Raw genomic sequence first — 18,526 nt, 5'->3', positions numbered from 1 at the left:
AGGGGCTGGGGTCCTTGGCTCCCACACAGGCAGTGAACTCCCAGAAGCATGGAGAGGAAAGAGGGAAAGGGAAAATTGATGGGGCTGCGAGCCGACACACAGAGCAGAACAGGCAGGCGCTTCCCAGAAGGAACCTCCAAAGTAAATACGAATGTGCAAGCCATTTCTGTGCCATGTTTCCAAAGAGAGGCTTTTCTGTTTCTCTTTCATATACAGCCACTCAGAAGTGCATGTTTGGATGCCCCAGGCTTGAACAAAGAGAAGTTAAGATCGTGCTGTCAGAATGTGCAGCACCCTGAGCACATTCTACGGAGGAGAAGGAAACCCATGACACTCCAAAAGCAAGTGGGGTTTGTTCTTGTGCCAGGATGGCCTTTCTAAAAAAACCATTTCTCTTTCTCCCCCATCCCTCAGTCTTTAACCAGCTAGCCAGTTTCTTTCCTCTCCCCTGTATATTGATTTTAGGCCTTTTTTGAGGACTAGCAGCATCCCCGAGGAGAAGGACTTGGGGGTGCTGGTGGATGAGAAGTTCAGCATGAGCTGTCGGTGTCTGCTGGCAGCCCAGAAAGCCACCCATGTCCTGGGCTGCATCTAAAGGAGCGTGGCCAGCAGGCCAGATCCTCCCCCTCTGCTCCACTCTGGCGAGACCGCACCTGGAGTGCTGCATCCGCCCCTGGGGGACCAGCAGAAGGATGAGGAGTTGTTGGGGCAAGTTCAGAGGAGGACAACAAAGATTCTGGAGGGCTGGACACCTCTGCTATGAAAACAGGTTGAGAGAGTTTGGACTGTTCAGCCCAGAGAAGAGAAGGCTCCGGGGAGACCTTAGAGAACCTTCAAGTACCTAAAGGGGCTGCAAGAGCGATAGAGAGGGACTTTTTACAAATGTTTGTAGGGACAGGACAAGAGGGAATGGCTTCAAACTGAAAGAGGGCAGGTTTTATTAGATATTAGTAAAAAATTCTTTACTGTAAGGGTGGTGAGGCACTGGCACAAGTTGAACAGAGAAGTTGTGGATGGTCCATCCCTGGAAGTGTTCAAGGTCAGGCTGAATGGGGCTTGGAGCAACATGGTCTAGTGGAAGGTGTCCCCATGGCAGAGGGCTTGGAAATAGATGGCCTTTAAGGTCCTTTCCAATCAAATGATCCTGTGATTTGTTATGAGGGATCCTGTGATATGTTATGAGGGATCAGAACCCCAGCTGACCTCCCTGGCAGCTGTGGCTGAGGCAGGCTCCTCACTGGTCCCAAGGCATCCACACAGAGGATGGTGGCCAGACAAGGTGGCCACACAGAGGATGGTAGCCAGGAGCTACTCCTCTGTGCCTCATCCAGCACAGTGGTGGTGGGATATCAGCACCGGAGCCTGTGAGGCTGCTCTGAATCACCCTTTGGAAGGGCTTCACTTCCTTGCTGTCTGATCCAAGGCTGCCTTCTTGGCAGAGGCCTCCCCCCAGCAGTCAGTGGTAAACTCTCTGCTTTGGCTGATTGGTTGGTGTTTTTCCAGTGTTTGCTCTGACACATAATTAATGAAACGTAAGTGCCTCCATTTATTGCTCTCTAGAGAATCCCTTGGATTGCAAGTCCTGGCCTTTGGGGACATTTCTATTGTTTTAACTGTCACCAAAGCCAAGGGAAGTTAAATCACGCTCTGTTCAGTGTGATGGGAGGGAGCTCACCTGCCACTGTGCCCGGGTGTTGCTTGCAGTTGCCTGAACATTGTCTCTAATGAGAGACACGCCACAGTGGCTCTGGCATTGCAAGGTGACCACTACCCACGAGGTCTGGACTCTGTCACCAACCCAAGCAAGGTCAAATCACTTTGAAATAGTTGACTGATCTTTCAGCATCAACAAGCAGCCTTGGAAGACTGCGAGGAAATTCTGAGAGAGGGAAACAGTTTGACATAATTCAGGTAAACAAAAAAAAGCAATCTGCGAGCCTCGTGCTACAGGCCTACTGCCAAATCTGCCATCTCTCTTTTCCAAGGGCTTCACCTGCCTGAGGAGCAAAGGTGACTCGATCCAACCTGTGTTTGGTCAGGTCTTGGTTTAGAGGTGTGCCTACACTTTTGAGGTGCCTGCATTGTAGTCATTACCTGCTGGCAGGAGACCTTCTTGATTTGGTATTGGGGCTGGACAGGCCAAGAAAGACCATGAGGGCTCCCAAGCACAGTGTCCAAGGTCACAGCTACCTGGATTGATGGCTGCTCTCTTTATCAGGTTGGTTTACGAAGCAGAGGCTTTCCTCTGCCAATCCTTGCTGATGGAAAACACCTGCTTGGCACTAGCTGGATCCCTCTAGATCCCAGAAATGTCTGATTAAAGCCAAGCAAAACAAGGGGCTGTGGATTCTGGGGGAGGTTTTACCTGGAGCTGTGGAAGGGTTTCACTGCCAGCTGTCCTGCCTCGCTCATGGCGCCCTGGCTGCACAGCACGGAGGATGTGGGAGCTGTGCAACCACCTCGGACAATCTGCAGGTCACAGAGCAGAATTGCCAAGGAAAACAATGCTCCTTGTTTGCCTCAAAAGGCTGAGCCATTACCTGCAGTGCACCCGGAGCTGCTCGGACAGCTTTGGGAGCAGGTGGACAGGCAAAGACCTCATTGCAGGACAGACCTCCTGTTCCCTGTGCCAGCCACCCCCACGGGCTTGAGTGAGCTCTAGGCCAGAGCAGACACATGGCAAGGGGAAGGGAGCAGGGAAAGGGCGTCACAGGTTTGGTTGTCAGCAGCCAGATGTTGAGCCCATGAGAAGCTGACAGCAGCTCGCTCTGATTTCTCATCTTACCGCATGGCTGAAGATCCCTTCTGCAGAAGGGTGAAGGCCTTAAATATTTTCAAGAGTCCATTTAATCAATATTGCTCTGACAATCTAATTACTAAGGTGAAGCCAGGGCAGTGGATAAGTACAAGCCACTTACAGCATGAACAGGTCAGAGCTCTGAGCCCAAGTTTGATTTTTTCAATCTCTTTGACTTGGAGAGTTTTCAGGGAATTTGCAAGCTCACAACACAGGTCTAGGCTGACCAGCACAAGGTCTGCTTTTTCAGCCATACACTGCTTTTACCCACAGTGTTGATGTAAGCGATTCTCACCTTCTTCCTCTCCCCTGTGCCAGGCACTGACCAGAGTTAAAATAATTTCAGATCTATCATTTTTGGAGTATTTTTAACCACTTCCTTTCACAGTACAGCCTCAGAAACCCTTCTGTCTGGCTGCAGATCGCAGCTTGAAAAACTCTGCCTTGCATTTGCACCCTGCTTCAGTCCATCTCCAAAGGCAGCAGCAGTTCCCAAAGAACTGCAGGTTGGAGGGCCCAGGGCAGTGTTTAAGGACACACCAGCCACCCCAGAGGGAGCAGCAGTGCCTACTGGGCTGTGCTCGCCTACCCTGTGCCAAACACCAGCACTTTGGTCAGAGCTCACAGATTTCGTGCTTTCATCTGCTGCTTTTCCTTATTCCACACACATGGGATTATTTTAAAATAGAAACTTCTTAAGAAGCTCTTAGACATTCATAGGACCCAGACTGTTAGTGAGGAAGGTGCTTCACTTGAGGCGTTTGAGCAGCCCTGCTAAGATCAGTGGGCAGCTGCACACGGTCAAGGGCCCAGTGAAACCCAAGGGCCAGAGGATTTCCTGACTATAGGGCATCCACTGGAGCAGAACAGCAACAAACACATCTAACAGCATATTTATACACGTTAGATGAGAACAACTTGTTCAGCAGCACTCTGCTACTGCAACAGTTACATTTATGCATGCAAAAATCTCTCAAAATCTGGCACAGACCCACTGTGGTTTGATGCAAAATAGCCTAAAAACAACCGCAACAACAAAACCCCCAGCAGAGCTCGCTATTAAAAATCCCCTTAAAATAAAGCAAAGAGAGAGAGAAAAAAATAGCAGTGATGATTTCATCATTCACAATCAGCCAGAGAAGAGAACTGCTAGCATTTGGTTAGATTTTTATCACCCAGTAGCTGCAGTATCAGCCTGGCTTACTTGAGCACTGAGCTCTTAACATGTGCCATAAGAACCCTTCCTCTGCATGCAGAGCTGGGCTGGGTCAGGCTCAGACACAGACCCAAAAACAGGGGTGGGAAGTTGTTCGCCAAATGGCCGCTTGCAAATACCACCACAGTCAAAATTAGTATTTGAGGAAGCTTAGCTTCAGGCTGTTGTTTCCAAGCAGCAGCGTTAAGTACTCAGGAAGCACAAATAAACCTTGATTTTTGGTCACATCTGTCACCAACAACTGTACCTGCTATCAGTGGAAAAAGCTGGAAGAAAAACTGTGAGCTGCAAAACAATTTCAGCAAAGGGTCATGAAGGTAACTGTAGCCAGAAAATTCACTGGGAGCCATTGGCCTGATCCTGGGAAGCTTGAGGTTGTTTTTCATTAAATTCCAGCAAAAAAGTAGGATGCCCCCTTCTCTCATTTAAGGTACTCTGGGAGATACTGGAATAAACTAATTTATCACCTTCACAGTATTTTTTTCCCTTTTTGTGGCTCCCTGCAAGGGCAGGACAACCCCTACCAATCCAATTCCAAGGTTTTTAATATAAGCACCACCAGAAACCAGACAGCATCGCTTACTATTTTTATAAGAAAAATACTGTCATGGTTAAAAAACAAACTATGCTAGATCTCCACAAGAGAATAAATAAATCAGAGGAGCAAATGTGGAGCTGCCACCAAGGACCCAGTCCTTGCTACTGGGATTGTGGGGTTCTCAAATTCACGTTATGAAAGGGAAAAGCATCGAGGGCACTTAGAGGGACTGCAGTTCTGAACTGCAGCACAGCTATCACCTGTCCACCGCAATTCCCAAGGGATGAGTACAGCAGGAGAGGTGTTTTCCCCGGCTGTGCTGTTCCTCCCACTAGCAGTAGAGGAGAAGAAGCACTGCCACCTCCTGTTCACCGGGCGCAATAGGAAAGCAGGGGCTGGCAGCGAGCACGGGAGGGGCAGACCCCTGCAGCACTGCTCGGATTCCCCGAGCACAGTCAGACCCGCTCGAGGGGAACGCGAGGGGTTTTGGCGGTGCCCTCCGTGCCGGCAAGAACAGCCTGCGGGCAGTCCAGCTGCTTTTAGCCCAGAGCGTTTGTTTGCTTGCAGGCATCAGGGGCTCCCACTCCTCAAGGATGAGCAGCCAGCACAGACCCCACTGAGAGCTGCCAGCACAACCTGGAGTCAAGGCAGCAGCAACTAATGGGACAAATCACAGACCCAAGCCAGGCTTTCATACATTTGTATGTTTATTATTTCAAAGTACAGTATATACATAAGGTATAGCAATACCTTTGAAAACTTTATACAGAAACAGGTATCTACAAAATTAAATCAACAGACATTCTGTGTACAGGACTTACATACATGGATTGGAAGAATCAACATCGTTTCAGTTAGAACATGAAAATGGGAAGGAGACACCCACCCATCTCGGAAAAGCTCTAAATACCACCCAGCTCCCTCTGCAACACAGGCACCTGCCCCTGGACAGGTGAGACAGGGTACACCTGATTCCTTGTGCCACGTACTGCTGTCACAGGGACTGGCACAGGAAGGGTGAAGGCCCCTTGGGATGGGCCTTGCCCTCTGAACCCCTCCCTAGATTCGGGTCTTTGCAGCATGTGGACACTCAGCTTTACACCTGATGCACTGGGAAGTCAGACATACCATTTCCAAATTTTTCTTTTTTTCAGTTATGAGCCAAAACATTGCAATGAAAAACATTTTAAGAGATACTACAGGTGTTGCCAGCAACAAATGAAGATAATGAGAAAATATTCAAGGAAGAAATCAATCTCCAGTTTTCTGGATATTGTAACTAAAAATATTGCACAAGTCTGTGTGGCAGCAAGCCAGTGATTTCTATAGCATAAAATAGTATTCTTCAGGTCAGAGAGTCTGGCTTCAGACAATGACAGTGCTGGATTTTACAGAAGGTGGAAAAGGATAGGCAGCTTTCTTGTAGGGCCTCTAGCAACATCTGTATGTGCGATGTTTGAATTCAAAGAGCACCCTGAGTATTTAAGAAACAGATGTTTAAGCTTGTAAGACACAACCAGCCACAAGCTTGGAATTTTCAAAAGCAGCCTGTGGCAATAACACATCTAATGGACACTGAATTTCAGTGACAGGCATGTAGCTAAATGCTCCAGGCTGCCTTCATGATTAGTTTATTAATTTACCAGTTTATCTCCAAAATTCAGTTTATCTGAGGACAGTTTTCAGTTTCAGGTTGATAATACAATTTCCAGAACAAGGGTAAGTGGGATGAGATCGCTACACAAGCCTTGCACCCACCCTGTACCAGCTGGTGCTCACCTGTGTGAGCTACCCCACAGAAAATGTTCTCGGTATTGCACCAAGAGCATCACACTTCTGACAAGCTACCTCATGGAAATAGGGCCAGCAACATTTTATGGCTGGTACATCAGTGCCTCTCAAAAAGGAGGAACATCTTTATGCCAAGTGCTGGTTGATCCCATCAGGTACGCATCACACCCTGGGCTGACTGGAGAGTCACTTGCCAATGTGCAAGCCAGAATGACTTCTCCATCTCTAGCAGATATGCTTAAAATAACACCTGTGGATGACAGCTTTGGTCCACGAAATCACCATGCACAATAAACAATGTGTATTTTGGCTGCTTTGCGTGTCTCCATGACCAAGGAAAAAAGAAGTCTGAGAAGTTATTAGTGCTACAAAGAGCAAGCAGCATTTCCAGCAGGGCAGGAGGACAGCTAACAAGGTTTCTCAACTTAAAAGGAGCAACAACCATGCCAAAAAGAAGTAAGAATTTCCACAAAGCCATTGCACTGATTCCATCTGCACCACACCCCTCCTTCATTCACACTGTACACCTGGAGAACATACATTAAAAGATTACAATATTAACATGGTATCTAAAATACTGGAGTCATTCAGCTGAATGCCTGAAAACATCCAGAGATCCGGTACATTAAATCCTGAAAACACAAACATACAAGAGCTAAGCTATGTTTTAGCATGCAAATTGTTCTAAAGTACTTTTTCTCAGCAGAAGGTCCAAGCTCAGTCATGAACAACTGTCTGTTCGCTTCCTGGAAGCTGTGACCAATCTGTTTCAGCAGTCAGGTATTTTCACATCACTTAAAGAACAGTAAAGCAGAGGGTAGTCCCATGACTGGACTGGCCCAAATTTCCTAACATTTCAGATAACCATTGCTCTCAGGAATTAGAAAAATAGATGTATAAAACCCCACCCAGATTAAAGGCTTGCAGTTTCTATATAATGCTTGCTCAGGTTTTAAACAATTTGTTCCCACTCTCCCTTTCTAAAGGAATACTCAATCGTTTGACACTGAAGGGACCTGCCATCCCAGACTCTTGAAGCTCTCTGGACCACAAACCAGGCCTTAATCCCACGAGGACTTTTCAGAGATGCCCATCTTTAAACGAACAAGGAAGTTCTACTATCTTGAACCTAACTATTCACACCAAATTAGGCTCTTTTGCTCAACTGGTTTTACTACAAAGCTCAGGCAACTCAGTGGCATCTGAAAATGGAGTTCACAGCCCTAAGTCACCCAGATGTCTGATCAATTATCCCCCTCTGTGCTGCCAGATCAGGTCCTCATTTTGTGTACGATGCAAACAGTGCCTGCAGTAAGACAGATTCTTCCCCCACACCCCCCTTTTTGATTAAAGTAGCTAAAGCATTGCTCTTGTAAATGTACATTGACTCTTTTCATGACAATAGGAAGTTCAAGTACTTAATAAAAACCTGAAGTATGTACTTACGCTGTGATCTGATCAATTTATTTTGGTCAAAAGATGACAGATACAGAAACTATGCACTTACTGCTGGAATAAAGATATTTCAGATCCTGTATATTACTTATCCTCGAATTAAAATGTGAACATGATGTTGTGACTAACCCAAATCTGGTCACCTTGACAGACTTCCTCCATCTGAAGGACTAAGTAACAGCTCTCAGTTTGTGCCATTTTGGCCAACTAATTCTTCACAACAGTAAAATCAAGGAGTTGCACAGATTTCTGTGCCACTTTCACAGTCAACAATAGATTAAAATCCCATTTAGATAGATTTCTTATTTCTTACCATTATTTTCACTAGTTGGTCTAGCCACAGATAATGACAAAATTTAGCTTCCATTTGCCTTTGAAAACAGATGCAATCACCATGTCTACATGTACGTATGTAACAAAGGGCAGCTAAAACTCCTACTTCTTAAATGCTGTTAGTTATGCAGAAGCCCAGAGAACTTTATTAGCCAACTATCTGTATCAGACTTCTTTAGATCCACATGTCTAAGGATCAAGGGTTTACAAGATTTGCTGAACTGACATTGGTTTCAATTACATGAACTCAAGAACTGAATCAACACTTTCTAATCCCTTAGTTTTACTGTTGTTTCACGCCTCTGGAATAAAGAAACTGACCAGCTGAATGTTAATCTAAAGCAGAAAATATGCAGTATCATGGCCACCACTTAAAACCCAAAATTTTGTGACAAAGCATTATTCCATGCCTATGTCAAAAATGCTTAATCAACTCAAAGATCAGAAATAATATGCAAGAAAGGAAATAAATGTCTGAAAGCCCTTAAAGCTCAGTAACACTGGATATGTTCAATAGCAACTAAGACATAACTGGCTTTATTTTTTTTTTAAGCTCCATCTTTAAGTGACTGATTAATTACACAGTGCAGAAATTAAAATCTCATGGCAACTCACTCCAAACAGTCTGCACTGCAAAGCATCTGTATGTCATTTCAAATAGAAGTTCCAGATAAATGTAGTGTGCAGTGAATTTCAGCAGTGCCTCAGGCTGGTACTGGGTAGACAGAACCACACAGATGCCAAACCCTGTTGATCTCTCACACGAGTGAGCCTGTGTGGTCAAAGGCTGCTTCTGCAAAACCCCAGATGCTTGTGCTGGCAGGCAGAATGTAAAACACAGTGGTCTGTAGCACCTGCCTTTTCTGCATCTTCACGTTGGTTAGTCCCCAGAAGTTTTAGTTATGTCTGCTTTATTCTCTGTTCCAGTTCATGCTTGTGTTTAATAAGCCGTTCTATTTCTGTTCCTAGAGTTTGCAGGTTTTCCTTTAGAGGGGGGGAAATGATAAGGTAAGTTATACATGGAAAATGAGTCCATCAGCACAAAATGCACTAATAAGTCAAAATTACTGTTTATGTCAGCAGGTTGATACTTTCAAGTATCCAGAACAAATGCAAATGATTAGACAGAGCTGGAAAAAACCAAGCTCATTTCAATAAAAGACTCAAAGCTCTGGGCAAGTCTTTTTTTGCAGTTACCAATATTCTACAGGATGCCTAGAAAGTATAGCATCCAAGGGGAATGATAATTAGAGGAAGAGATCTCCAACTTGTGCACAACACTGCAGCTCAGCTGGCAGCCCGCACACCATTCTCCAGGCTGCCACCTCTCCCTGGCAGCAGATGTTGCTGCCCCAGGAGCTCAAGAAGAGACCCTGCCCTGCTGAAGGCACAGGCACTCCAGAACTTATTTCAAGCAGCAGCCTATTAGTGCAGCATGCTCTGACGGTCCTGAGCTGGAGGTACAGCAGGGATCATATCACATAACTCCCTGGTTAACCCCAATGCTATCAGTGGCACCAAATCACAGTGAGTTGACTTCTGAAAAGCCTTTTAGCAGCTTTTCTGCTGCTATCTGAGGGAGTATCTGAGAACCACAAGAATGTGTGGAAGAACTAGCACAGCTACTCACTTTCAATGTAATATTCTTCAGTAATGTATCCTCTAACACAGCCTGAAGCTTCCTGTTTATCTCTAAGGAGAGTTCCAATGTGAGCCCACTGTCTGCAGGGTGAGATGTATACAGAGATGCCATAATCCCACCACGCCTACTCAAGTGTACTTTGTTGAAGTCAGAGGCCTCTGATGACAGTGTTCCAGCTTCTTCCCGCAAAATGTAACTCTGAATAATTCTGGAGGATAAAAAAATAAAAAAAACATCACAGCATTACAAGGCAGAGAAGAGTCAGACACTGAAGTAACTTCAGATTCCTGACATAAATAATTTTATTTTCAAGCAGTACTGTATTACCAAAAAAGCAGTAAAAAGTACTCCTGCAATTTCTAAGTCAGAGGAAAACCTGGGATACCAATAGTGATATAGGAGATCCTGATACGCCAAGACACTACAATGTTCAAGGTCTACTTATTTGGAAGTATTCTGAAAAGCTACTGGGACAAAAAAAGTACTTTAAAGAAGTCTCTACTTTTCTCTGCTGAAAGACTCCAGACACTGAATCTTAAGCTGTCTACACATGAGACAAAAATTACAAAGTCTCTTCTCAAGAGTCTTCCCAAGCTGTGATCATGTTCTGTGAAATGGGACCAGCTGGGTATAAATGTCTGGACTCATTAAGCAAGGGCTATTCCTAACAGGCAACTGCACCTTCCAGAAGCAGGTATATGCCAGTGTTTCTTCCCCTCCTAACTGGACTTCCAGACATTATCCTGTAAGATGAGATTTTTATTTAAGTGGAATCTTGTTTCACACATTAACTAATGACCACCTTTGGCTCAGATGCATTGTTTGTTTGATATGCATACCAGAATACCATCTGGAATGATGCAGATTCTCCTTCCAAAACAAACACAATCAGCACCCTTTTAAGCACATGAGGAGAATGGACTCTTCTGTTAGCCAGTGGCAGCAGTCCACCTCACATCAGCTGCCTGCTGACCATTTTGCTATCAAAAACCCACTTGTGCCAGTTAATTCCTCCTGAAAAAATTCGGTAATAGTAATAATTGCCAAACACTTGGTAATTACTATAACTGCTGGAAAAAGATAAGGAAAAAAAACCCCAAAACTAATTCTACTTTTGAAATCTACTGTCACTGCAATATTTTTACTGTTTTAAACATTTTCATTTAGACAATTACTTTTCTTATATAAAGTCCAAAATGCTTGCCTAGTTCATCAGCTCAACACTGAAAACCTGCATGAACACAACACAGAACATACTTTGTTTTTTTCCTGATTTCCTCCACCAGCTGTTTAATGTGATCCTCCATAAACTCCATCTTCTCATTTTTTCGAGCATGTGCCTTCTGCAGCCTTAGTATTCTTTCAACCAAGACAGCCTTGTCCACCTCTGGGAAGCTGTCCACAGCCACTGCAGAGCCAGTGTTCTCAGGGGACCGATCCTCGTTGCTGCTGCGCGCGTTAAGGGACCCTGCCAACACATCAGCATTTGTAAGAACTCCTTTGGCTTTTACACCAGGTAAAGTGCCCCCAGCAGAGCAGTGCATGCACCAATTACCTGTCAGGAGCTTAGGATACTTTCCTCAGGATGCCAGTTTCCCTTTATTTTAGTGGGGTTTTCTCTAAAGGACTCTTACAGTGTTGAAATGAGACACACTGGGACAGCAGTGCAGTCCCCTCCCGTGGGTGCTCTGCCTTTGGTGTAAGTCTGCTCCGTTCAGGAATGCTAATTCCCACTAAAACACCTTCATATTCATTTACTCTGCACAAGACTGCGCTGATTTTAAATGTGTGTTTTGGAGTAAACTAAAATTACAATACTATCAAAACTGTACAGACTCACAAAAGCTCTATATATAAACACTCTGCAGCACTGATCACTTAGAGCTTGCAGTATTTTACTTTCTGCTGTTCTTTCCAAGCATTTGTCTCTCTCACACTGAGATTACAGGACATCTGGACAGAACTAACCCAACTTAAAACTCAAAGATACCAAGGAAGGAAACATGCTGTTTTCAATGCTAAAGATGAGTTCTAACTGGATAGAAAGTAATGAATATTACATAAACCCACTGAAGTCTCTAATGATGCTAATTGATTTCTCATTTACACAGTTGCAACTGTCAATAGGGTAATTAAACAATGTGGGAAGCCACTGCTCATTTTTATTTTGCCTATGGTGGCATGTAAAAAAGTCCTCTATAAACTGGAGTCCTCTTGAGCTTCCTCCAAACATGAAAGCAACAAAATAAAAAAGGCAGGTATTTAAAAAGAGCCAAAATATAAAGATCATAAACATTACACTTTAATCTCATAATAAGCACCTACAACTGCAGTCAGCCAAGTGCATTTTGGTGCTTAGAGGCTATTTTGTCAGTTTTAATGGGAGGCTGCCCACACACTGCATATGCACAAACCACATAAAGAGCAAGCACACTATGGCAACCTTGCTAGGACTGAAGGGCTGTTTGGCAGCCTGGCTATGTGCTCCATTACCTGATGAACTGGAACGGCTCCCCATGCTGCTGACTTCTTTGTCATAATTACCATTTTCCATCTGATCCAATTTCCTCCGTGCTAGAAGTATTAACAAAACAATGGTTAGCAACAGCAGAGTAAGAACTAAAAATTACAGTGTCACCAACATACAGAGCCTCTAATCATCTCTGACCTGCACTAATTTAACATGGCTTGACAGCTGAAAGACAATGGCAGCAACTAAAAGTAAAACCCAAACCCCATCTCCCTCTGGCCCCAGCCACAAAGCACCTGGATGTAACATCCACCACGATCCCTACACACTGCAGCAGTTGCAGTTGAAGGAGGTAATGTCATATATAGGATTAACTGGTAACAGTAAGACTTCAATTCGATTTTACTTTTGATTAGGTCTACCATGTAAATTACTACTGAATGGCAACTCTGTTCCAGCATCTCATAACTGTATCACTACAACCAGCAGAGTGTAGTACTTGGGCCAGAAGCACCACTCACTCAGTAGGGATCAAGAAGGAAAGCACACAGCTGTTCTTACGTGCACAAAAAGGGACAGGGAAATTGTCTTGCACAGTGCCAATAAGATTTCTTCTTTCAAACACACTTCAAACACATTTAATTATCTTCAAATCTATTTGCATTCAGAGCATATGCACTGTTGGGTATTTAATGACTTCTATTTGTAGACAAAATTAGTCATCAGTCTCGCCATATCCAGCTTTAAAAACTGAAGTGTTCTGTTTAATGTACTAAAAAAATAACTGTCACCAGCAAGTCCTGATACAGAAACTTCTGGCAACTTCTGAACATACTCCTACAAATACTTACAGTGACATTTCAGTAGTCAGATACATCATATAACAAAGATGAAGCTCTTTTGAAATAAGTACTTCATTTTATGTGTAAGCCCACTTCAAAAGCTACATTTTAGACTGAAAATTAACACAAAGGCCTGTAACTGCAGTTTCCACAAGGTCTAACTTGCTCACTCTCATTGTCTTCAGGGACACAGAGAGCTTGAAGGGTGACACTCAAGCAATGAGCACACAACAGACAGGACCTGAGTCTCTACCAGACCCTGAAGGGATTCCAGATGGGGCTGACTCAAAAGTGAAAATAATCTCCACCTAGCTGAAGTTGTTTTGTGAGGTCTTTCAGGTTGGCTGCGTGCTTGCGCTTCTGGGTAGCCAGGTCATCCTTCAGTTCATCCACGTGAGTCTTCAGTGCCGACAGCTCTTCCTGCTCTGAGGCCAGCTGAGCCTGCAGGGTCTCAACCTCCGACTTTCGCTGATCCTCCTCCTTCTGTAACTTGATGGCCTGAAATTGTGATTTTGTTTTCAGTCATACACAAAAAAATTCTAGCCTAACCATAGTGCATGCTTAACACCCCTACCTGCACTTTTCACCTGGGAATCCATTCACACTTTACTTTTATTATTTAGGCTGAACACTAGCACTTCATGTGAATAGTAAGATTCCTCAACTATCTCCAAACATCTACACGATACAGTACAAAGTCACATGACCTTCCATGACACACTGAGTTTATTAAAAATTACAATTATCTCATAGTACAAACATGAGCTGAGGAACAGCTGACAGTAATAAATTTCACAGGCAAATCAGAACTTTTTGTCTGTTTCAATGACAGTTGCACAAACAACTCTCTGCTCCCAAAGACAGAGCAACACAATGACACTTCCTCATTCCAGTGCAGTGTGCCTCAGGATTTCTTTCCCCTTGGAAACATGAGGTGTTCATATCCCACTGCTACTAATGGCAAACTCAAGGAGAAACTGCAGTCAGGTAAGTGAAGACATGAGGTGGTAATCATGTGCCACATCTTTATCTGCATCAGACATCTCATTAGAGCAAAAACAAGCTGCCCACTGTACTCACCAGATCATCTTTAGCCTGTTGAACACACTCCAGCTGATTCTGCAGCTCTCTTTCACTGTAAGAAAGCTTATCCAACTGGCTCTGTAAGGAATTGTTTTCAGACTGAAGCTGTGCATTCTTACTGGTTAATTTTTCAGTGAATATCAATAGCTCAGATTCTCTTTTCCGACTACCTTCAATGTCCTTCTGAAGATCAGCAATCAGAGAATTGGAACCATCTATTTCTTCCTTTAAAGCATTGATTTCTTGTTCATCTCTGTCAAAAAAATTGTATCTCATTAGGGATAACCTGAGCTCAAAGACATCAAGTTTTATTGAAATCAAGGCATTCAGGGCAAGCCCACATAAGGCAGGGGAACAATTAATGACCCTGGAGCATCCATTAGTCACTTGATCATTTTAAATGTCAAGGGAGTTTTCACTTAATTTCACGACACGCTGCAGTGCTGAAGTGACACATTTCTGCATCCCACAGAAGGACATGCAGGCATTAGCTCCTCAAGGAAGGCCATCTCTCCAAATTCAACATTTCCATATGACCTTCAGATCAGGGTACAAACAAAACCCTCAAAACCAGACCTGGTAGGTAAGAGGAAGGTTTGCAAACCCAATAAAGGTGGCCAATCTGTAAGAGGACCTGTCTTTAAGAGACAGGGAAATACTACAGTTTGGAGTGTCTCTAGGACAGCAGCATGGTGATTCCTGAAACATCCTTATCCAAGCAGTGCAGCTCTGAATCACAGGGCCTGTCTTACTCCACTATCCCTTCCCCAAAAAACAAGTCCCTCCCCTCTACAAAATAAGTTTTTGTTTCTACTGGAAGACTCCCATTAGGAGACCTTTCATCTATCACACCCAACCCATTTGAGTGAAAAATGCTGCATCTTCAGTTAGCATCAACATTCTAGAGAAAGTGTTTGAAATTAATTCCAAAATTAAATAGCTTTTAAAAATGTTACAGAATAAAAACATCCCTCTCATTTGCTCTTGCGATATTACTTCATTAATTTTTCAATCACAGGATTTTCTACACCTTTTCTAAAACTTTACTTTCAAACATCAGCAGAAAAAACCTCAACTCCCCCACAGGGAGTGTGTATATTCAAATTTAAAAATAAAATTAATATTACACAAAGGAAGAGCACACATCTGATTTAATTTACTGACATGGTGTAATTACAAGGAGGATCAATTAATTTTAAATCAACAATCCTGTATTGGTTTGTTTCTCCAAGAAGAGCTGAGACACAGTCATTTGTGCTGCAAAGTATCTCACCTGTAGCTCCCATTTAAAAACCTGTGCCAGAAGGCTATGCTTGTATTTTACGTTTTCAAATGTTGTTTCATTGTGACAGGATAAATCTCTGCCTAGCAGTCAGACAAAATTAAAGGTTTATACCATTCTAAAAGAGATATCTAGCTTATGCTTAAAAATCTGCCCATGAAGGAGACCAGGGAACACTGGAGGTGATCAGTATCCAATTCAGCCATGAAGTTCTTCCCAGCACTCAACCTAAAATCACATTCCTCCAGTAAACAAGCATAGCTGGACATTCACTTTATAATACAGCCTTTTATACATTTCAGGATGCTTGTCATGAAATTGAAATAAAAGACAATATGAAATTTGATTTAGGGATAATAAATGTTGTATGGGAAGGATACTGAAAAAAAAATATCCAAGTTGAATGAGAGACATATTTAAGCATGCCTCAATTACCGAGAGGAAAAGATAACTGGAAAAACACATTTGTAGTTTCGCACTTTGATCAGTGTCACTTTAATTCATTTGGCAAGATTCCAAGTGAAAAAGAACTGGTACTGATCCAAGTGTAGGCTCCAGTAGCCTCTAGCACACTGCATTTCCCTGGAAAGGCTGATGACACCATGACACCATACAGGTGACCAGCACATAGCAAATGGAAAGTGGTTGATTTGCTAAACCCTGAGGAAGGCCTATAATTACTGAAATACTTTTCAATGATAAATGAGAACTGTTTAACAGCACGAGAGGGACAGACCCATGGGTGGTTCTGCTTATCTGACATTTATCTATCTCCATTCATTCAATACCACTGGAACCAGCAGAGTGGACAGCATTTGTATATCCCAGCCCATATGTACCACACAGAGGCAGGACCATGCTCAGACACTCCTGAATCGCGCATGAGCTCAACCCTCCCCTGAGATTACTTCCCTCACATTCTTAAATGAGCAACTCTGACACAGCAGAATGAATTCCAGTCCGTTAGAAAGACAAGTGCCTCATACTGTCTGAATACAGCATCTGTCAATTAAGTAAAATTCTCTTCATTAAATACTTCCAGTCATCCATCACCATTTTAAAGCAATTTGTCTATCTTTCCAGTTTAGTTGCTTCCCCTCTCTCTTTTAATAAAACAAGCACTGGGCACACAGTGAAGAAGGCATAACTTCCTATAGAGTAGGCTAGAAATCAAGCACATTTTATTCTAATAATGAGGGATGCTGAATTAGATTTATCAGTCTCAATCCCCTTGTTTTGTAAGAGGCCACCATGGCTATCTTCAGTATTAGCAACATTGATTTAAATTAAGACAGGTATTTTTCAAATTAAAATACATTTAAAGCATCAATAACTTCAATAAAACAAACCCTTCCACATATCAGATAATCTTTTAAATCATTACTCAAAGTGCACAGCTGTACCTCTGATGTTGATCCTGCAGTTGATCTACAGTTTTGACTCTGTCCAGCAAATTCTGAATTTCACTTTTCTGTCTATTTATTATTTCTTTATACTTGGATAACTCATCTTCTGTTCTTAAGCGCTCATCCTCTAGACACTTTACCTAAATGGAAAAAAAAATAAAACCAGAAACTATTTAGTGTCACAAACTTCAGAGTTAAATTATTCTGATCAGCTGTCTAGATTGTTGTACAAAGCCAATGTGTTAATTTTTCGGTGGTTCCAAGTAACTTAGAACAATATCCCTAAGTATTTCAGATCAAATAGAGCCAGAAAAATAAACAAAACAATTAAATTCAGCAAATGTGATTATCATAAGTTCTGTCCAAAGACTAAACTTAGCAGCCTAATGGATCAGGATCCACAGATATGATGTTTCCCCAGTTACCAAGCCAACTCCTTACTATGTCTTGCTCCCTTTTTCCAGTCCTACTGAACTGCTCTGGAAAGGATTGCCATGCTATTCTACAGACTGTCCACAGGTCATGGATAGCATAACTCCCTTACCAGAGGTCATGTGTATGAACTCCACAAAACTTGTTTCACACACAGGAGAAGCTTATAAGCATTTCATTTATACTAAATTTACAAGATTTGAAGTGTTTATAGGATTACGACTTTCAAATGTTTCTCAACTTTTCAGCCAAATGAGGTGCACACCATGAAGCAAAACACTGCTGTGTTATGGATCAACTCATACTCCCTAAAAAAAAGTTATCCAGAGTCAACAATTATGTATCCCTTCTAGTCTCATGCCAGCCAATCTCTAATCACAGTTTATTCCTGAAGAACTAGAAGTACAATTAAGAGATGGAATGTATTCTTGTTCCAAAAACCCAACACTGCTTCCAGCCCCACTCCAATCCAACTCAGCACACATTACCTTTGTTCTCAGTGTTCGAAGCTCATCCATGCTTTCCTTAAATGTTCTCTTCAAATCTTCCAGTTCTTTTATTTTTGCATGCTGCACCTTTTCAGAGGGTAAAAACCTCATTGAGAAAAGTAAATGTACAGTGGCACCTCAAAAAAATCTAGGCCGATACAGGCCACCACAACAGCTGAGAGGCTTGAGGCAGAAGAGGGACCCCAAAGGGTTGGTTTACTTCTCCAAAAAGGAAAGCAAAACCTCAAAGCTACTTTATTCTCAGGAGAACCAAGAAGAAAAGTAAGACTGCACATTGTGCTTTTAGGTACACAAATCTATGGCACAACAGGCCCTAGGAAAGCTCTAAGCAAACTGGCACTTGGTCACCTCTGAAGATGGTGTGTGCACAGATGAGCTGTGAGCAGATACATCATCATCAGAGAATTTCACTTTGGGGTTAGCAAATCTCTGCCAAGAACAGAGGCTGGTCCTTGTCTCTCCTTGCCATGTATCTTGGCAAAATACTGGTCAGAGAAAGGCCTGCCTGTCATCTGAATTTGTGCTTTTAATTACAGCAACATTCATGTTTCTAAATCAAAGAACAGTTATTTTACCTTCATTACATCATATTTTTCCCCAACTTTGTTTTTAAAAAGTGAATCCAAGGTAGCACCTGAAGACATCCTCCAAAAAACAATGCTAGAGGGCAGACACCTGTGATTCAGTATCAGACCACAAAAAAAAGACAAAACCCAAAGAATTTGTCTAA

General features: G+C 42.9%; 1 protein-coding gene across 2 annotated transcripts in view; it reads right to left on the bottom strand.

Moving 5' to 3' along the window:
* Positions 1-5,240: 5,240 nt before the first annotated feature.
* Positions 5,241-18,526, bottom strand: part of CCDC186 (coiled-coil domain containing 186) — a 35,555-nt gene continuing 22,269 nt past the window's right edge. For both annotated transcript variants that reach the window (XM_048311020.1, XM_048311021.1), the window contains 8 exons: positions 17,776-17,862; positions 16,853-16,995; positions 14,165-14,420; positions 13,393-13,582; positions 12,266-12,346; positions 11,030-11,240; positions 9,761-9,980; positions 5,241-9,114 (listed from right to left, as the gene is read on the bottom strand). In XM_048311020.1, the coding sequence (XP_048166977.1) occupies positions 9,031-9,114; positions 9,761-9,980; positions 11,030-11,240; positions 12,266-12,346; positions 13,393-13,582; positions 14,165-14,420; positions 16,853-16,995; positions 17,776-17,862 (1,272 nt within the window). In that variant the 3' untranslated portion in view covers positions 5,241-9,030. The remainder of the gene's footprint in view (positions 9,115-9,760; positions 9,981-11,029; positions 11,241-12,265; positions 12,347-13,392; positions 13,583-14,164; positions 14,421-16,852; positions 16,996-17,775; positions 17,863-18,526) is intronic.

Source organism: Corvus hawaiiensis, chromosome 8 (genome assembly GCF_020740725.1).
Source record: "Corvus hawaiiensis isolate bCorHaw1 chromosome 8, bCorHaw1.pri.cur, whole genome shotgun sequence".
Taxonomy (NCBI): Eukaryota; Metazoa; Chordata; class Aves; order Passeriformes; family Corvidae; genus Corvus; species Corvus hawaiiensis.
The sequence above is the reverse complement of the archived record's forward strand: the minus strand, read 5'-3'. Positions and strand labels throughout refer to the sequence as shown.